At 39.6% G+C, this 19,558-nt stretch overlaps 1 protein-coding gene across 1 annotated transcript in view; it reads left to right on the top strand.

Annotated features, from left to right (window-relative positions):
* The first annotated feature begins 297 nt into the window (after positions 1 to 297).
* The window catches only part of OSBPL11 (oxysterol binding protein like 11), an 84,786-nt gene continuing 65,525 nt past the window's right edge, over positions 298 to 19,558 (top strand). Inside the window, exon 1 of the mRNA XM_058555968.1 lies at positions 298 to 1,176. Coding sequence (XP_058411951.1) covers positions 980 to 1,176 — 197 coding nt within the window. The 5' untranslated portion in view covers positions 298 to 979. The remainder of the gene's footprint in view (positions 1,177 to 19,558) is intronic.

The following is a 19,558-nucleotide window of genomic DNA, read 5'->3' as shown; positions in this document are numbered from 1 at the left end:
GGATCTGGTGAGGAAGGCCGGCAAACACACCTCACAAGAGTACTGTCTCCGACCGCTCCTTTGTTTCTCCCTCCTTGGCTGTTCCACTCCCTCCTCCCTTTCTTCCTGGTCGGCCGCCCCAGACCCGCGAGGCCCCGCCTCTTTCAGGGCCGAGTGCCCTGCTCCAAGATGGCGCCGGGCGCTTCAGCTCTGGGGGAAGTGAGCTCATGTTACTCCGGAAGGGAAGGCTGGGTGAGAGCAGGCGGGCGGGTGACCCGCGGTGGGGCTGTGGGTGGGGCGGCGGCCGTATCTGTGGTGTTCGGGCTGGAGAGAGGGCGAGGGACTCGCCCGCCCCTGGGAACCCAGTCGAGGGCCCAAGGCCGGCGGCGCTGGAGGAAGTCGCCCCGAGTGGCTCGCCTCTGGCCGGAGGAGGGGCGGCCCTGGGAGCCGGCGTCCCGCCCCCGGCGGCCTCCGTCCCCGACCCTCCTCCTGGGCTGTGCGCGGGCAGCGCCAGCTCTGTCTTGGTGGCTGCGGCGGCAACCGCCTTGGGGGCTGGACGAGACCCTCTCCCTGAGGACCCGCTGGAGGAGCAGAGGGAGCGCGGCGGGTCGGTCCGGCAGCCAGAGGTCAGGCCGCGGGTCCCCGTCCGGGCTCCTACGCCCTTCGCCCAGCCCTCTTGGCTAGAGTCCGCGCGCGACCTCCCCACGCCGCTCGGCTTCTCCTTTGAGTATGCCACCGAATCCTCTGGCGGGGTGATTGTTCCTCCTTGCTTTGCTGGGAAGGAGATATATATTTAAAGGCTATCTGTTCCCACCGCTACCCCTGTCCTCCTAAAAGTTTTCCTTCAGTAGGAATGCTTGTATTCCTTCCCAGGACCCTTTGAGGGTTCCCGCTTGAGCCGTCGTCTGATTTAGCAACTGGGATCACCTTCAGATAAAATCTTAAAAATCATCACCTCCAAAACTCTACAGAGTAGTTCTCTCCCGCCCGAGAAGGGCAAATGGACTTTGGAGTCAAGATGCAGGGAGGTGAGCCAGTGTCGACCATGAAAGTCTCAGAGAGCGAAGGAAAGCTGGAGGGCCTGGCCCCCGCGGTGACCCCGAACAAGAACAGCAGCAACAGCAGCTGTGGGGGTGGAATCAGCAGCAGCAGCAGCAGCAGCAGCCGCGGCGGCAGTGCAAAAGGCTGGCAGTACAGGTATGGCCCTTTCTCCGAGGTGATTTCCAGAGGGGAGGTGGGGTGAGTATGCTGGAGTCTGCATTCCTGGAGTTGGTGAAAGGTAAAGTTTACCTGCTGACTTCCAGAAGCAACTGATCTCGTTTGCACCTGGGATCTCATCTTTCATAGGCGAGATTTAATTCATGAATTCCTCCACTCAACAGGTATGTCTTGAAGGCCTTTTGGAGAATACGTGAATGTATCCCTGAACTTCCTCTGCCGCTCTCCTCTACAACCTCTTTCCCTGATTTAATTCTGTACCCACTTCTCTTTTTGCCTGTGTTGTAATTTGTTTACAAGCTTCCCTCTTCTGCTTGATTGTGAGGGCAGGTACCATTTAACTCAACTCTCTCCACAGACTGGGGAATACTACCTGCTCAAAACGTGTTTGTCTAGTGATTGAATGGAATAATTGAATCGGAAAAGATTCTTGCCCTCATGGTGTGTGTGACTTAGAAGGGAAGATGTACATAAATCATTTGAATACAAGGGTGCTCGTGCCTGATACCTTAAACCGGTGACCCTGGAGATGTTTCAGTTTGAGTTGATCAAGCCACTTGCTGCCTCTCTGTCTTGATGAGATATTCTGCATTTGTTAATTTTTCATTAATATGAATGAAAAACTTAAGGAACAAGAAGAGAGTCCTGGAGAAGCAACTGTAGTTTTGTTTTGTTTTTGTATTTTGATATGTAAAGTATAGGGAAATATAACCTTCCAGAATCTTAAGAATGAATGAAATCAGGATACCCCATACTATTGGACCTAAAGGGATGAATTCTTAAATTTTCGTTTACTGACTGCCTGTGTGTCTGACTCTAGTCCTTTTTAGCCCTTGTGCTGTTAGTAGTTGTGAAATTTGTGTGACACTTGAAAGATATTAAAGCCAAGATTTTGTGAAGGGTATACATTTATCATGAATAATATTCGTATATGTTAAATATGAATGATATATTAACATACAGAAAGGGAGTGTAGAAGGTTATAACTTTTTATTGGTACATGATTGTAGGACAGGGAAGTATATTTAGTTACTGTGAGATGAGTAGGTCCACTTTTGGAATCAGCATGATGCTTTTTTTTTTGTAGTTTAAGACTGACGATATAAAGTTATCAATTACGTGCCCGGGATATTTTGATATGACTTAAGGAAGCAAGAGAAAGTAATATTTCGTGTAGTCAGAGGTCGATCCTCTCACATCCTCAACTCTTTGAAACCCAGTCTCAATTGAATTGAAAAGTGAAACGAGTTTCTTAGAAGCACTCTGGAGAGTTGTTATAAAGTCATGCACTTTACTTCTGTATTTTCATTCAGAACCCTATTATCCCTTGTTTAGGGTATTATTTAATGGTTATATAATTTTCAAACTAGAATCTATTGGAACCACAGATGAAAAAGGTATCAGGGGAAATGTAACAGAGGAAATGGCAACTGACAGTGTAGGACAGTCAAAGAAGATTTGAAAAATTAACATGCAGACTCAGCTGTATTACTTCCTAATAAAATAATAGTGGTCACAATGACCTTAAGTCATCCAGGAAAGCACACTCTATTTAAGAAGGCAGAGAACTGTATGATGCAGGGGTGAACAATTTTAAAGAAAATAGCCAAAATTTAAAAAAAGGATACTTAATGTCTGGAAAATTCAGTTCTGTGGAAGTCTTCCCCAAGAATGCAGATAAATAAGGCATTACTGCATTTACATACTGACATATATTTTGTTTTAATTTGGCTTGTCCAAGGCTATCCTTCAACCTAGCCTTCTATCTGAGTTATCCGTTTGTCCTCTAGGTCGTTGATCAAGCAGTTGTCTATTGTCCTGTGTTGCTCCCTCTTCCCTGGCTTCTTCCCCTGAGGCTCCAAGTCTCTGGACTTTAAAAACAACAATAATAAAAATCAACCTAATGCTTTCCTCTTAAAAGCAGTTTATACTCATTGCCTCTACTTCCTTAACCTTCATTTATTGCTCAACGTGTGACAGTTCGCTCTGTCCTCACTAAGAATATGCGTAAAAAACAAGGAATGTTCGTAGAGTCTTATTCCAGTTGATTCTCTATGAGCATATGTGTTATAACTCTTTTCTTAACTTTTTTGATATTACTTTCTCTTGGTTTCTTCTTTGTTCCTTGACTGTTTCTCATTTTCTTTGGTTGGCTCTTTTCCTTTAAAGGTTGGTGTGATAGACTTTTCATCTTCTCTTCTTATACTACATGTTTTCAGTTTATCTCATTCTCTTCTATGACCTCAGCTCTTTCTGGAACTTGAGAGCCGTATATCCAACTGCCTATCTGTAATTTGCTACTATCTCATTTTTAAAATGGAGATTTCAATCTTATGGAGTGGTTGAAATTTAGTAAAGACCCTGGACTTTGGCTTTGCAGACTTAGAAATTTGATTAGCATAATGTTTTCAAGTTTCATAAATATTGTAGCATGTATCATTTCTTCATTCCTTTTTATGGCTGAATAATATTCCATTATACGGATATACCACATTTTGCTAATCCATTTATCAGTCGATGGACATTTGGGTTGTTTCTATTTTATGGCTAATATGAATAATGCTGCTGTGGACATTTGTGCAAGTTTTTTGTGGACACATGTTTTCATTTCTCTTGGGTATATAGCTAGGAGTGGAATTGCTGGGCCATACAATAACTCTTATGTTTAACTTTTTAAGGAACTGCCAGACTGTTTTCCAAAGAGACTGCACCATTTTACATTCTCACCAGAAGTATATTAGGGTTTTAATTACTTCGCATCTTCATCAACACTTGTTATTGTCTCTTTTATTTTAGCCATCCTAGTGGGTGTGAAGTGGTATCCACAATGATTGTGGTTTTGAATTACATTTCCCAGATTATTGATGAGGTTGAGTATCTTTTCATGTACTTACTGGTCATTTATATATGTTCTTTGGAGAAATGTCTGTTCAGATCCTTTACCTGTTTTTAAATTGGGTTATTTATCTTATTATTATTGAATTGTAAGAGTTCTTTATGTATTCTGGATAAAATTTTCTTATCAGATATATGATTTGCAAATGTTGTTCTCCCATTCTGTGAGGTGTCTTTTCACTTTCTTAATGATATTGTTTGCAGCACAAAAGCTTTTAATTTTCATGAAGCCCAGTCTATTTTTTTTTTTTCCTTATACTTGGTGTTGCATCTAAGAAACCATTGCCAAGTCCAAGGTGGCAAAGATTTACACTTTTTTTTTTTTTTAATTTTTATTTATTTATTTTTCCCCCCAAAGCCCCAGTAGATAGTTGCATGTCGTAGCTGCACATTCTTCCAGTCGCCGCACGTGGGACGCGGCCTCAGCATGGCCGGAGAAGCGGTGTGTCGGCGCGCGCCCGGGATCTGAACCCGGGCCACCAGCAGCGGAGCGTGCACACTTAACCGCTAAGCCCCGGGCCGGCCCTACACATATGTTTTTGTCTAAGAGTTTTATATTTTCGCACTTACATTTAGATCTCTGATCTATTTTGAGTTAATTTTTCTTTATGATTGTGTTTTTTCTTTTGTGGAATATCTACTTATATGTTTAATTTTCTATTAATATTTTCTCTTAATATTTTCCTTGTTGATATACTTGAAGTCTATTTTAAAAATATTACACATTAATTAATATATATATATTTTTTTGTGAGGAAGATCAGCCCTGAGCTAACATCCATGCTAATCCTCCTCTTTTTGCTGAGGAAGACCAGCTCTGAGCTAACATCTATTGCCAATCCTCCTCCTTTTTTTTTTTTTTCCCCCAAAGCCCCAGTAGATAGTTGTATGTCATAGTTGCATATCCTTCTAGTTGCTGTATGTGGGATGCGGCCTCAGGATGGCTGGAGAAGCGGTGCGTTGGTGCACGCCCGGGATCTGAACCCGGGCTGCCACTAGCAGAGCGTGTGCCCTTAACCGCTGAGCCACGGGGCTGGCCCTAATTAATATTTTTTAATATCAATTTTACTTGAAAAATATTTTGTTCATTTTTTTTTTTTTTGAATAGGTAAAAGAGGTATATACAGTGAAACGTTTACCTTACATTCTTGTCCCAGCCACCCAGTTTCCCTCCCTGGAGACACTATCTTTTTTACTGATTTCTTCACTATAATTCCAGAGAAAGTTATATTAGTTCTTTATATAATAAATATGTAACTACATAACAATATATTTTAATTTTGCTATACTTGTCGCAAAGATTTTCCTAGTCTTTGTATTTTAATTTATTATATTTTTTCACATATATAGAACTCTTACTCTTTTTTCTTTCACTTCTAATTATAGAAAGTTATTTTTATAAATACTTGTTTTCGTGTAGTTTTAAAATGACTTGGTAGTTTTATATTTAATTTTGCAACTTTTTTTTATCTCATAGTGTCTGTAAGTCAGGAATCTTTGGCAGCTTAGCTGGGTCCACTGGCTCTGGGTCTTTCACAAGGCTATGGTTGTCTTGAGGCTCAACTGAGAAGGATCCACTTCCTGGCTCACTCATGTGGCTTTTGGCGCAATTCAGTTCTTTTGGCCTGTTGGACAAAGACCTCAGTTCCTCATGAACTGACCTCTGGCAGCCTCCTTTGGTTCCTGGCTACATGTGCCTGTCCACAGAGCATCTTAGTACTGGGCAGCTTGTTTCATCAGACCAAGGAAGTGAGAAGGCACGAGAGTGTTAGCAAGACAGAAGTCTGTCTTTTGTAACCTAAGCATGGAAGTGAAGTCACATCATTTTTCCCTGTTCATTAGAAGCAAATGATGAGGTTCACCCCTTACAAGAGTGTGAATACCGGCAGGTGGAGATCATTGGGAACTGGGCAAGAGCGTGCCTATCACAGATGTTAATAGAAGTGTACTCTAGATTGTCATCTGCTATTGAGATAGATTTGACAAGCAGGCAATTGGGAATTTGTTTCTAAAGCTGAAAGTTTGGGAATGAATTTGATTGTTGGGGAATAGGAGGAGCTACTATGAGATCAGTTGCAATGACCTAGATATGAGATAATAAAGGGAAGGTGTTAGTAGGCTGGAAAAGAAGGAAACCATTAGAGGATGGTTGACAGACCTTGGTGATTGATTGGGTGGAGGGCAGTAGTGAGGAAAGGAAGTAAAAGTTGACTTGAGTCATCCAGATTTGAAATTTTGAAAAGTTTAAAGGAGAAACATTTTGGGAGTCAGCTGATGCATTTGGTTTTAGGTATGTTAAGCTTAAGTTGCCAGAATGTTTAAGTGGCGTATCCAGCTGGCCCTTAGAGATATGGGGCATTGGAAATGTAGATAATTGTCTTTATAGTATCCACAATGTTTTCACTTCTATTATCACATTATATCCTCCCAACAACTCTTGCAGGAAAGTAGGGCATTGTTATCCCCATTTCCAGCTGAAGAAAACAGAACTCAAAATGAGTTGGCTAATGTTACATAGCTAGTAAGTGGAAGAACTTTTATTCCTAGTTAGGTATTTGCATAGAGGTATTTGAAGTAGATAAGCTCTCTAAAGGAATGAATAATTATTGATAAATACTTAGTTTAGGATGAGGTGGTTTCATCATTTACTGGTGTTTTGACTCATGCAGCAAATATTTTTGAGCCTCTACCATGTGTGAACCCCTCTGTTCGTTAATTCCAAATTAATGTGTACTCTCAAAACGATGAAAGTAGGGACCCCAAGGCTCATTTTGGGAGAATCTTGAAGAAGAATCAGAAGAGGGAAGAGCTTCAACTGCGTTTGCAACTCATGATGACCTTTTTTAAAACCAAAGTTGAGAAGTGAGTTTATTAGATTAGCCTTAAATTTTATTTTTTCCAAAGTAATTTATACTTATGATGTGGTCTTTGCTCACCATTTAAAAGGAAAATAGATTTCTTAATTCTAGATCCTTCCTTCCTTTTTCATAGTGAATGCCCAAAGTTTGTAAAATGTGCATGTTTCCGTTATTTTTATATTCTTCATGTCAGCTTTCAGAAAAATTTACAAATCTGCAAATCTGCCACTTGTTTATTAAAATGGACAGAAGAGAACTACCCAAAGGAGGAACTGAAAAGCAAATCAGGATATATGATGGGCGTGCTTTTTCTTATTTTGGGCTCTATGTTGGCTAACTACCATTAGCAAACAGGCTGATCGCTTTTCCTCATTAGTAAATAGTTATGTTTCAGTAAATGGGTAGAAGTCTGTGAATGTATAGTATAGAAATAATTTTTGTGGTCAGACCTGATGTTGTCCACTCTAAATACTCTATTAGAGGGAAGAGTACCTATTTGCAAATAGGGAAAGATCTGTCTAAATATAACCTAATGTTTACTCTCTTAGAGGTTTTACCACTTGTTTTGAGGTTGATTTAAAGAAAGAGTCATATGGGTCAGCCCCATGGCTTAGCGGTTAAGTGCTCGCGCTCCGCTGCTGGCGGCCCGAGGTTCGGATCCCTGGCGCGCACCGACGCACCACTTCTCCGGCCATGCTGAGGCCACGTCCCACATACAGCAACTAGAAGGATGTGCAGCTATGACATGCAACTATCTACTGGGGCTTTGGGGGAAAAAAATAAATAAATAAAATTATAAAAAAAAAAAGAGTCATAAATGTTTGCTTTTTTTCTCTGTAGGGGTTAAAGGAAAGTTGAATGTATATTTCTGTACCCTAGTTTTTTTTCCCCTGTCTGAAATCTGCTATAGATGCTAGTGAAAACAAGGGAGAGACAACTTATAGGCATATAAGTGAAAGCTATAATATATTGTTCCAAAATCTAGTGAGAACTATACTAAGCCTTGAGGAACAAGATTTGGGTTATTATGGTATACTCTGATTTCTTAATCTCCTTATATTTTTGCTCTACAGATCTAAATACAGTCCATTTGAGTTCATATTTTCCATAGAAGTTATACTGTATCAAAACTACACACAGGTTAATGTTAGAACATGCAAATTAGTCTTTTTAGTCTTTTTTGGATAAATCATGTAATTTAGGTCCTAGAGGAAATTGTCCATCAAATAGACTTCTGCAAAATTATGTCTTTTTAAAACTCTTTTGATTTTTGCTTTTGAAAATAGTGGAGAATATTTTTGATGTAAATTATACTACCTTGAAGAGAAGGAGCATCTTCCCTAGCTAAGAATCTTCCCCTGTACTGATTTTGCTTCATAAAATGATTTGTGTCCAGACTTATTCAGGTTTAACTTAAAATTAGATTGCCTGATTAAATAGTCACATTAGTGTTTTGGCATTACCATCTGGAGTTTAGAACAGTTTATAGAGTAATTTAATTTGCTGGTGAAAGAAAAGATTTTCTTTTTGGTTTATTAAATATTGTAACAAAGCATGATTTCCTACTTAGTCTCCCTGTACTTGAGTTTTGGCTGCCTTTGCAGTTCACTACCATTGTTATTCTTGAGGTTGGCTGGGAGTTCCCTGGGGGTGATAAACTGAAGTCTATGGTTGCTACTGGCTGCAGCTGAAAACCCTAGTCAGAGGGATAGAAGGGAGAGAAAAAGAAAAGGAAGGAGAGGGAACACAGGTAAAGAAAAAGGACCTAGCAAAGAGATAGAGATGGAGGGAGAGTGAGGGAAGGGAGGGAACGAGAATGATGTAAATGATGAGATGAAATGACACCAATAGTTGCTTCCGGAACAGGTTTCCTATCCTTGATAGAGGCTTTTTTAATATGCTACCTGAGCCTGTACCCTCAATTCTACAAAGAATAACTTCTTTATCAGTTTCATAGATGTTTCACGTATTTATAACTAACATAAATGAAAAGTATTTTTAATTTAACTTTTTTGGAATAGGTAATATGTTCATTCGATCCAAAAAAATATTAGAAGAGGTACAATGAAAAATCTTTCTTCCACCCCATCCTCCACCTGCTCATGTCTCCTCTTGCTTAAAAATAGAGAGTAAACACTCTTGGCTTCTTGTGTGTGTTTCCAGAGATTTTTAAAAAAAGAATCAAGCAAATACAATGTACATTTGCCCCTCTTTTAATTTTAACCACAAATGGTATCATATAAATTAGTTCAGGCTGCCATAACAAAATACCGTGGACTGGGTGACTTAAATAACAGAAATTTATTTCTGATAGTTCTGGAGGCTGGAAGACTGAGAGCAGGGTGTTAGTATGGTTGGGTTCTGTGGGGACCCTCTTCCAGGCTTGCCCATGGCCTCCTTCTTGCTGTGTCCTCACATGGCAGAGAGAGAGTGAGAGAGCACGCAGGCTCTCTAGTAGCTCTTCTTGTGAGGGCACTAATCTCGTCATAAGGGTCCCAACCTCATGAACTCATGTATACCTAATCATCTCCCAGAGGCCCCATCTCCAAATACCATCACACTGGGGGTTAGGACTTCAACATAGGAATTTTGAGGAGACACAGTACAGTCTATAGCACTCTAGACACTGTTCTCCACCTTTAATAAGTTCGCTCTTGATGGACATTTAATTTGTTTCCAAAATTTTTTAGATGTAATGCTGCAGTGAATATCCTTGTACACAGGTCATCTTGCAAGCATATGAATATATCTGTGGGAAAAATACCTAGGAGTGGAATTACTGAATCAATTTGTAATTCTGATAGTTATTCTCAGATTGCTCTGGGGTATACAGTGCCAATGACTGAGTGCCTATTTCCTAACAGCCTTATCAGTGTAATGTGTTATTAGATTGGTGAAAATCTATAAGTTTGATAAGTTGAAAAATGGTATTTCAGCATAGTTTTAATTCGCTTCTCTCTTAGTGAGGTTTTAGCATAAAATTTTGAGTGAAATTTTATCCCATTTTGTTATCATGGTAAATAGTGACTCAATGTAAATCAGCAATTGGGAGGATTCTATACGAAATATAATACTTATGCCTTTAAAAAATTTTTTTCTCTTACTGATAGATTCTTGGTGGCTCAGCCATACGGTTCCATCTTAGAGTATACATTGTATATTTTAAAGTGATATTTCATTTTTAAATTTTCACATGATTTTATAGCTATACAAGATAACAGAATCATTTGATTATACAACAATTTGTCATCGGGAGGTGATTCACTTCCTAGTCAATAGGGAGTTTGAAGGTATATATATGGTCACCAAAAATTATGATGAACACTATTACAAAAAAATTGAGAGATTTTTCTTTTATTTAAATAAGAAAATGAGCTGTTTTTATTTTCTATGTTTTTTAAAAAATAATATTTGTAGGTACTTTAAGGAAAAAACTTGAGTGTTTGAATTTGTTGTTACTTAGATCATAAATGTGAAATTTACAAAAGAATTGACTCTAGTCAGATAATAAATGTATGAAAACGAACATTGCTTGGTACTTCTTGTGTGATCTTCACCTTTTTTTTTTTCCTGTTTATTAAAATATGGAGGAAGGAAAATGCTTTTCTGCTTTTTCTTTTTACTTTCAATTTAGAAATAATTAGTCCAAAGGAAGAAAACATTCTTTATACTCGTTTCTTAGATTATGCTATTATGGACAAAAGTTAAATGTTACTCTACGTGTATTTTGGGACTAAGTATGGTTTAAAACCAGAGAGCGGTACGTACAAAAATAGAATGAGAACAGACATACAGATAGGGAGAGTGGCAGTGGGACTTTTAGTACCCTGCCGTTCTTGGTCTGTGGTGTCTTGGTGTCATTGAAATGGTTACTGCAAAGACCTTTTGAAAGTATTTGGCGGGGGCCGGCCCCGTGGCTTAGCAGTTAAGTGCGCGGGGGGACCGGCCCCACGGCTTAGCAATTAAGTGCACACGCTCCACGACTGGCGGCCCGGGTTGGGATCCTGGGCGCACACTGACGCACCGCTTGTCCAGCCATGCTGAGGCGGCGTCCCACATATAGCAGCTAGTAGGATGTGCAACTACGACATACAACTATCTTCTGGGGCTTTGGGGAGAAAAAGGGAAAAAAAGAAAAAAAAGGAGGAGGATTGGCAATAGATGTTAGCTCAGGGCCGGTCTTCCTCAGCAAAAAAAGGAGGATTAGCATGGATGTTAGCTCAGGGCTGATCTTCCTCAAAAAAAAAAAAAGAAAGTATATGAGGGATAAGTAAATAGCCTGTGAACAAGATAGTGTGCTAGAAAAAGTTTTCTACTTTTCTCTAAGGATTTTTAATGTGAATTGTAACGTTGCTCTTATTTGCAGACTTTAGTTTTGAAAAAACAATTTTATGTTGAGAAAAAACCTTTAAGTTTTGAGTGATGAGTGATGTACGAACATTTTAGGTTGCAAGGGCCATAAAACACATGAGAAAACCGAGGCCCAGAGAGATTAAGTGATTTGGCCAAGGTCACTCCTGCCGTTAGTCAGTAGGAAGGTCAGAACTAGATCCTCTGTCCCTTTTAGGTGCTCGTTCCACAGTATAGCACTACCTCAGACTTAAGTTTTAGAAACTTAGTTTTGGACTTAAGGGGTATTGAAAAGCCTACTAGTAATGTCTGCAAGTCTTGTTTATAGGTGAAAGCTACGCTCTATTTTTGTTGGCAGACAACACTGCTATAGGCTGGTGTGGATACAGACTCTTTTTTACATTGAAGGGTGGGAGTTAAATTGATACAGCCTCTTCGGAGAGCAGGTCGGCAGTATTTACAAAAGCTAAAAACACGCATACCTTTCACCCAGCAATTTTACTTTTGGCAAATATACACAAAGATATGTACAACTCTGTTTGTTGCAGCATTGTTTGTAATAATAAAAGCCTGGAAACAAATGTCCATTAGTAGGGGGACTGGTTAAATATATAATAATACTGCCATACGATGGATTACCATGCAGATGTTGGAATGAGTTAGATCCATATGTATCCAAATGAAACCATCCCTAGGAAAACTGAAAAAAGCAAGGTACAGAACAGTGTGTGTAATTGCAACCATTTGTTTAAAAAATAAAGTGTGTGTGTGTGTGTATTTGTAGGTGCACAGAATATCTCTGAAGAGATATACAAGAAATTGAGGCAAGTCCTTGTCTCTGAGGAGGGGAACTGGTGACTGGAAGATAGGGCTGGATAAGAGACTTTTCACTATAATATGCATGTAGTACTCGGGACACAGTTCTTCATGGGGTCTCATGTTTCTACATGTCTTATGAGCAGAGGTACTGACTGCCCTCTGTTTTGTTCTGTTTATTCAAAAATGTTTGCTTAGCAAACGGTCTTGGAAGATAGAGATAGTATCTCCCTCCTGAGCAAAAGTCAGGTTTATTTACTGCCCAATATAATAAAAATAATGTCTCTTTGCCTCGGAGGTCAGGCAGACTCACATCTGTTACAAGATTCAGGTTCCCCATGCTTGAGGTTCCTCGTCTATACCACAGCCCACTGTGTGTACAGGTGTCTCCTGCCCTCTTTGCATTGCCTTGTGTGATTGGGGCTGATAATTTGTCTGCTGCTATTGCTGTGACTACTGAAGTATTTTGTCTCTGACTCGAGTCTCATGTCTTCAGCCAGTATCCCTGAAACTCTGGCTGGCTAACTTGTTAGCTTGCAAGTAGGATAACATCTCAGACCCTTCATAGTCCTTGACAAAATACCTACTGGAAAAAAATACAATAATTATTTGTTAATATAAAAGAAGTGGAAGTCTCAGGGCTTTTTAGACCCCATCATTCTGAGTTGAAAATGTCAGGCTAACAAGATAAGACAGATCTAGAAAACTGATTTAGAAAATGAGCCCTTTGCCTGCAGAGGAATTGACTTCCTAGAGTGGGAGAGAACCGATATTTGTTGAGCATTTACCATATTGAAATATACTTCACGTATATATGGGTTGAAATATATTATCTCTTTCCTCATTATAAATCTATAAGATAGATATTCTTATCCCCATTTACAGATGAGGAACTTAGGCCCAGATGTGTTATTTGCCTAAGGTCACACTGAAATTCAAACCTTTATCTGTCTGATGTTAAGCTCATGCTCTTTCCACTATAATAAACAGCTTCCTAGCTTTCTGGAAGTGTTAGAGGTGACTTTCTACTTTTCTATATAGAAGTTTCTTCTGTCTCATCTTCACTGAAGCTCTGTTGTCAAATGGCCAGTATCTGCATGAGAGATTTCCCAAAGTTAATTTTCTGTGACAGTCAGTCATGTATAGGAGTTTTTCTTTTTTTTGGTCTGTATAGGCATACATTTACAGCTGTGCTTCTCAAACTTTCTTTGTGAAATATCTCTAACTGCGTAAGACAATAGGGACCCTCAGGGGATCAGTTTTGTGATTTAAAGCAGCCCGTGGCTGATAGATCTTTCTTGGGAGTTTTCTGTATTTTCAAAATTCATGAGGATTTTATATTCCACTCTGTAATATATCTGTTATTAGGTTTTCAAGAGATCAATAAATAATATCCTGAGTTCGGGACCTGTTGAGAGAGAGGACGTAGGGATCAGACAGGACACGATCAAATTGTCAGGTTTTTTTTTATTGTGGTAAAATATAGGTATCATAAAATTTACCATTTAAACTGTTTTTAACTGTACGGTTCAGTGGCATTAAATACATTCACATTGTTGCACAACTATCACCACAGTTCATCTCCAGAATTTTTCATCATACCAAACTGAAACTCGGGACCCATTAAATAACTCCCCATTCCCCCTCTCCCCCCAACCCCTGGCAACCACAATTCTAGCTTCTGTCTCTATAATTTTGACAACTCTAAGTACCTCACATAAGTGGAATCATACAATATTTGTCCTTTTGCGACTGGCTTGTTTCACTTGGTGTAATGTCCTCAAGGTTCATCCATGTTGTAGCATGTGTCAGAATTCCTTGCTTTTTAAGGCTGAATAATATTCCACATGGTATAGTGTACCACATTTTATTTATCCATTCATCTGTCGATGGACACTTGGATTGTTTCCACCTCTTGGCTATTGTGAATAATGCTGCTGTGAACATTGGTGTACAAATAATCTGTTGGAGTCCCTGTTTTCATTCTTTGTGTATATACCCAGAAGTGGAATTGCTGGATCATATAGTAATTCTATGTTTAATTTTTTGAGGAACCACCATACTGTTTTCCAGAACTGCTGCACCATTTTACATTCCCACCAGCAATGCACAAGGGTTCCAGTTTCTCCACATCTTCCCCAACATTTGTTATTTTGTGGGTTTTTTTGGTCTTGTTTTGTTTTTGTTTTAGTAATAGCCATCCTAATGGGTGTGAAGAAATAGTTTTATTACTGGAAAAGCTCACTGGAGAAAGTGGTTCCATTGTGGGTAAAATAGGTTTGCTAATATTTCACCCTGGAATTAGGCACATTTATGCACGCAGTCACAGCCAGCTTAGAATACTCAGGTTTTATCTCTGCCAGAGCAGATAAGAATGTCTTCCCTGGGTAGGCAGGCAGATCTGAGGAAAATTGCCCAGAAAGGGCTGAGCCATTCATGCCCAGCTGTGGAAGGTGTGAGAAGAAGGGTGGGGAAGGAGGACAACCCTCTGGAGAAGTTCTCCACATGGAAATGTGTGAGGAGGAGCAAGTTTCTTCTTAACCTTTTTGTGAGTTTTGGTATTAAAAATGCTTCAACTTCTTACAGTCAAATAAATTTGGTCTAGAAAGATACTCTAGTTTTACCCTGTTCTTATAGCCACCCAGCCCAGTTTGGGGTATGTATAACTTAATTTGGGAAGTAAGGGCTTATAGGAAACACAGTTCTATATCCCAAAAGAGTAGTGTGCATATAGTCACATTGGAAAGTTTAAAAAAATCTAATCCATACCTATTTTTTTTTTAAGATTTTATTTATTTATTTTTCCCCCCAAAGCCCCAGTAGATAGTTGCATGTCATAGCTACACATCCTTCCAGTTGCTGTACGTGGGACGCGGCCTCAGCATGGCCGGAGAAGCGGCGCGTCGGTGCGCACCCGGGACCCGAACTCTGGGCCGCCAGCAGCAGAGCGCAGGCACTCAACCGCCAAGCCACGGGGCCGGCCCTAATCCATACCTATTAATAGGTATAAATAGCTCTGTGCCTAGACCCTCCCACCTATTCAAATAATTGAACATTTAAAAAGTGTTTTGTTTGATTATAAAAATAATATATTAAAATTGGAAAATATGAAACAGGGAGCAAAATAAAACCATCTATAATTCTTCCATCCAGTGATAACCACGGTTGCTATTCCTTGTACCTATGTTCTGGACATATATTTTATATACTCTATAAAATTTCATAACCTGCAACTTTAGTGATGTTAGTAAGCACTTTCCCATGTTGTTAGAAACTCATAAACATTCAAATTGTTGAATACTATTCTATGACATTTCGTGATCATTCTCCTAATGTCATTCATTTAGCTTGTTTGTTTTTCTTCCTTTCTTCTCCATTCATTTCTTTTTTTCTCCAATTTTTATTTTTATTTATTTTTTTACTATTATAAATAGTGCTACAGTGGGTAGGGTTGCATATTATCTTTGTCTACATTTCTAATCATTTGCCTTTGCCTTAGACTGGATATCTAGAAATGAAATTCTTGGGCCAAAGAACGTTAACTTTTTTTTTTTTTTAAGATTTTATTTATTTGTTTTATTTCCCTCCAAAGCCCCAGTAGATAGTTGTATGTCACAGCTGCACATCCTTCTAGTTGCTGTATGTGGGACGCAGCCTCAGCATGGCCGGAGAAGCGGTGCGTTGGTGCGCGCCAGGGATCGGAACTGGGCCGCGGCGTTGGTGCGCGCCAGGGATCGGAACCGGGCCGCGCGCACTTAACCGCTAAGCCACGGGGCCGGCCCAGAACATTAACATTTTTAAGGCTTGTGGCAGGAGGGAGAACCTCTCCCTTGACTGTATACTTTTGGGTATAGATTAAGACGCAGTTGAAATTAGAATTTGTTTTATCTGAGATTTATTTGAGTATACAGGCTGTGAATTTATTATTTTTTGCAAGCTACTCAGAATTGTGATTTTATAGAAAAATTCTGCTTCTATCTTCCCATTGCTTAATTCATTCAGCAGAGATTTATTGCACACCTGGTATATGCCAGGCTGTACACAAGGTGCTACAAGGAATGCTAGGATGAGTGAGAGGCAGTCACCGCTCTCTGGAAGAGCTTCTACAGCAGAAGGAGGTACACGTGTTGCAGTCACTCCCATCTGTTCGGTTGCTTTTTCCTCAGCTAAGCAGGCTGCTCCCTCGCTTCATCCTGCTATTTCTGTTATCAAGGGAGTGAACGAAAGCTAAGCCTTTCTGGAGGGCAGTTTTTGCCTAATAGAAAGTAGGAATTTTGACCTGTGACTTAACTGGGAACTCCTTTATACTGACTGCAGCTTGCATAAATTCCTGCCTGCAGTTAAATGCCTTAAGGTGCCTGAGACTCATTTCTCTCCCTGGGCTCTGGAGCCCACCTCTCCCTCATTTCCCCTCTATCTTTCCCCTTTACTCTGTTTACTATCTGCCTCCCCTTAGTCAGTTAGAGCTACCCTGCCTCAAGGCCACATCCCCTTAACCACTCCTATTTCTCCAGGTCTCTTCAGTTACTGCCAGCTGGCTCTGCCTTCGCCATTCCTCATCTCTGGTTGTTATCTCTTGGTTGTTAAATTTAAATAGAAATTTCTCAATTTTCGTCTTACTTCACCTTTCAGTAGCATTGAACATTTGTGACTACAAACTTGCTTAAATGACAGTCATGCAGCTGCATAACGACATTTCCGTCAACGACAGACCCCATATATGACAGGGGTCCCGTAAGATTAGTACCATATAGTCTGGGTGTGTAGTAGGCTGTACCATCTAGGTTTGTGTAAGTACACTCTATGGTGTTCGCATCACGATAAAATCAACTGAAGATGCATTTCTCAGAACGAATCCCTGTGGTTAAGCAATGCATGACTGTACTTCTGGTTTTCTTTCTGCTGCTCAGTTACTTCTTATTTCCTATCTGCACTCTTCTTGCCTTTAAACTTTTCCTTAAGGTTCTCTTAGACTCTGTCGCATCTCCTGTCATTTTGTAATACTTCCTAGGTGATTTTATATTACTCTCATGGCTTCAAATACCAGTTACGTGCTTATATGCTGATTCTTACCAAATCTCTGTGTCTAATCCAGATCATGGTGCCTTACTGGATATCTCCCTGTGTATGTCCCACAGGTCCCTTAAATTCAACCTGTTAAATTGCAACAAATCCAAAACTTCCCCTATGATCCCCATTTCAGTGACAGTGTTCATATCTACATAGTTGTTCCAGCTGGAAATCTGGGTGTTGCCCTTGTCTCTTCTCTCTCACTCTTACTCTCACTCTCAGTCTCTGTCTCAATTCATATCTAATCAGTCATCAAGTCCAGTCATTTCAACCTCAGTCTCTGTTGAATCGTGTCTTTGTTTAATGAATCACGTGTCTTTAATGAAATACTTTTTTCATTTGTATGACAGCTAACAGCATAGTCCCATTGTGTCTTCTTCAGTAGCAGGAGCCCTTGTCATTGTCTTTTTCTTCAAGGAGATACATTTCTCTTAGATTAGATTATGGATTTGGGATGGAGAGGAATTGCCTTTTTTATTTTCTCATCCTTTCAGTGGATTTTCAGAGTGCTTTGCGTTTAGAAGGTACTGAATAATTGTGTTGAACTGAAATGAAAGGATTTGAAACTGTTCAAAAAGTAGCTTAGGAGTTGGCCCAGTGGCATAGTCGTTAAGTTCGCAGGCTCCACTTTGACAGCTTGGGGTCCACCGGTTCGGATCCTGGGCGCAGACCTACTCACTGCTCATCAAGCCATGCTGAGGTGGTGTCCCACATAGAAGAACTAGAAGGACCTACAACTAGGATATACAACTATGTGCTGGGGCTTTGGGGAGAAAAAAGAAAAAGAGGAAGATTGGTAATAGATGTTAGCTCAGGGCCAATCTTCCTCAAAGAAAAAAAAACAAAAGTAGCTTAATTTTAAAAACTTCTACAGACTTATATTCTTTAAGTCTGATAAAGAAAGGTTAAGAAATAAATGTGTTATAGTAATGGAGATTTAAGAATTGAAACAATCATTATCAAGATATCTAGGAGGAAATGAGCTCAAACTAAATGTAATATAATATTGTCACTTGGCATGGTTCAGTTAATCAACTATCAACTTCTAGCGCTAATCCCAATTAAATGTTAAGTTGAAAAGATCAGAATATACTCAATTTGTTGAGTGGTGGAGTTGCTGAAGCACTGAAGAAGAAATTAACTTTTTCATAGCTTATTTTTCAGTGTATTAACTTTTTCATAGCTTATTTTTCAGTGTATTAGCCTTTTGGACCATCATCTCTACTTCATAGAACACAAAAGAGCAGTGTGATATAATCAGACATGTTGTGTGTTCCTACTTTAACAGCTAGATTTTATTCATATTAACAAGTACATTAAAAATCTTCTATAAAAATTCACACATTTTAAACGGGAGCAAAGCATGAGGGTTAGAGGTACTACATGATAACTCAGTTATTAGAAGAGAGGAAAGAGTGAACAAAATTGACTCACAGAGCTCTCTGTGCCGGCCACCAGATGGCACAGTCGTTCCACAGCAGCTGGTTGCACTGACTAAAGAAGGGAGAGGGGAAGGATGAGAGAGGAACAGGACAACCAGCTGTTGCACAGAATAGGGTGTTCTTTTTTTTTTTGGCTGAGGAAGATTCATCCTGAGCTAACAGTTGTTCCCAATCTTCCTCTTTTTGCTTGAGGAAGATTTGCCCTGAGCTAACATCTGTGCCAGTCTTCCTCTATTTTGTGTGTGGGTTGCCACCATAGCATGGTTGCTGACCAGTGGTGTAGGTCTGCGCCCGGGAACGGAACCAGGGCTGCTGAAGTGGAGCGCCCCAAACTTAACCACTAGGCCATGGAGCCAGCCCAGAATAGGGTGTTCTTAAGTTGATTCTTTGTACCCTGGAGACGTCTGTTTTAAATGGTAAAAGCAGGCCAGCAGTCTATAATTGCATATTTGAATTTCTAGTTCTTTTGAGGCTGGCTTTATGCTACTATCAAATAAACCATGTTAATATCCCTCTTGTATTTTTTGTGAGGAAGTTAACTCGTTTAGATATAAGCATCAACAAAATATTAATAACATTAAAAATTGAACATAAAACATTACTGTGAAATATGAAGATATACTTTGATGTTATTTAGTGAATGATGCTACTGAAATTGTACTCTTAAAAATTCATTGGTGGCTATTAAATGACTGATATAAATAACTTAGATATGACCAAAATGAGGAATACCTTTATCAAGATGAGAGACTGAACAAAGTAAAGGAGATGCTGCCTTATCTTTAGTTGCTTTGAAATGAAAATTTTGTTTTTCTCATTTGTAGATAGTACACTGGAGGTTTTATGAAAGATTCTCCCCACAGTTCACATATGCATTTGGGAAGAATATATGTAGTCCTAGAACCAGAAGAATTGAATTACAGTTGAGTT

Source organism: Diceros bicornis, chromosome 15, assembly GCF_020826845.1.
Source record: "Diceros bicornis minor isolate mBicDic1 chromosome 15, mDicBic1.mat.cur, whole genome shotgun sequence".
In the NCBI taxonomy this organism is placed as follows: Eukaryota; Metazoa; Chordata; class Mammalia; order Perissodactyla; family Rhinocerotidae; genus Diceros; species Diceros bicornis.
Note: the sequence above shows the minus strand (reverse complement) of the source record. Positions and strands in the feature narration are given on the sequence as shown.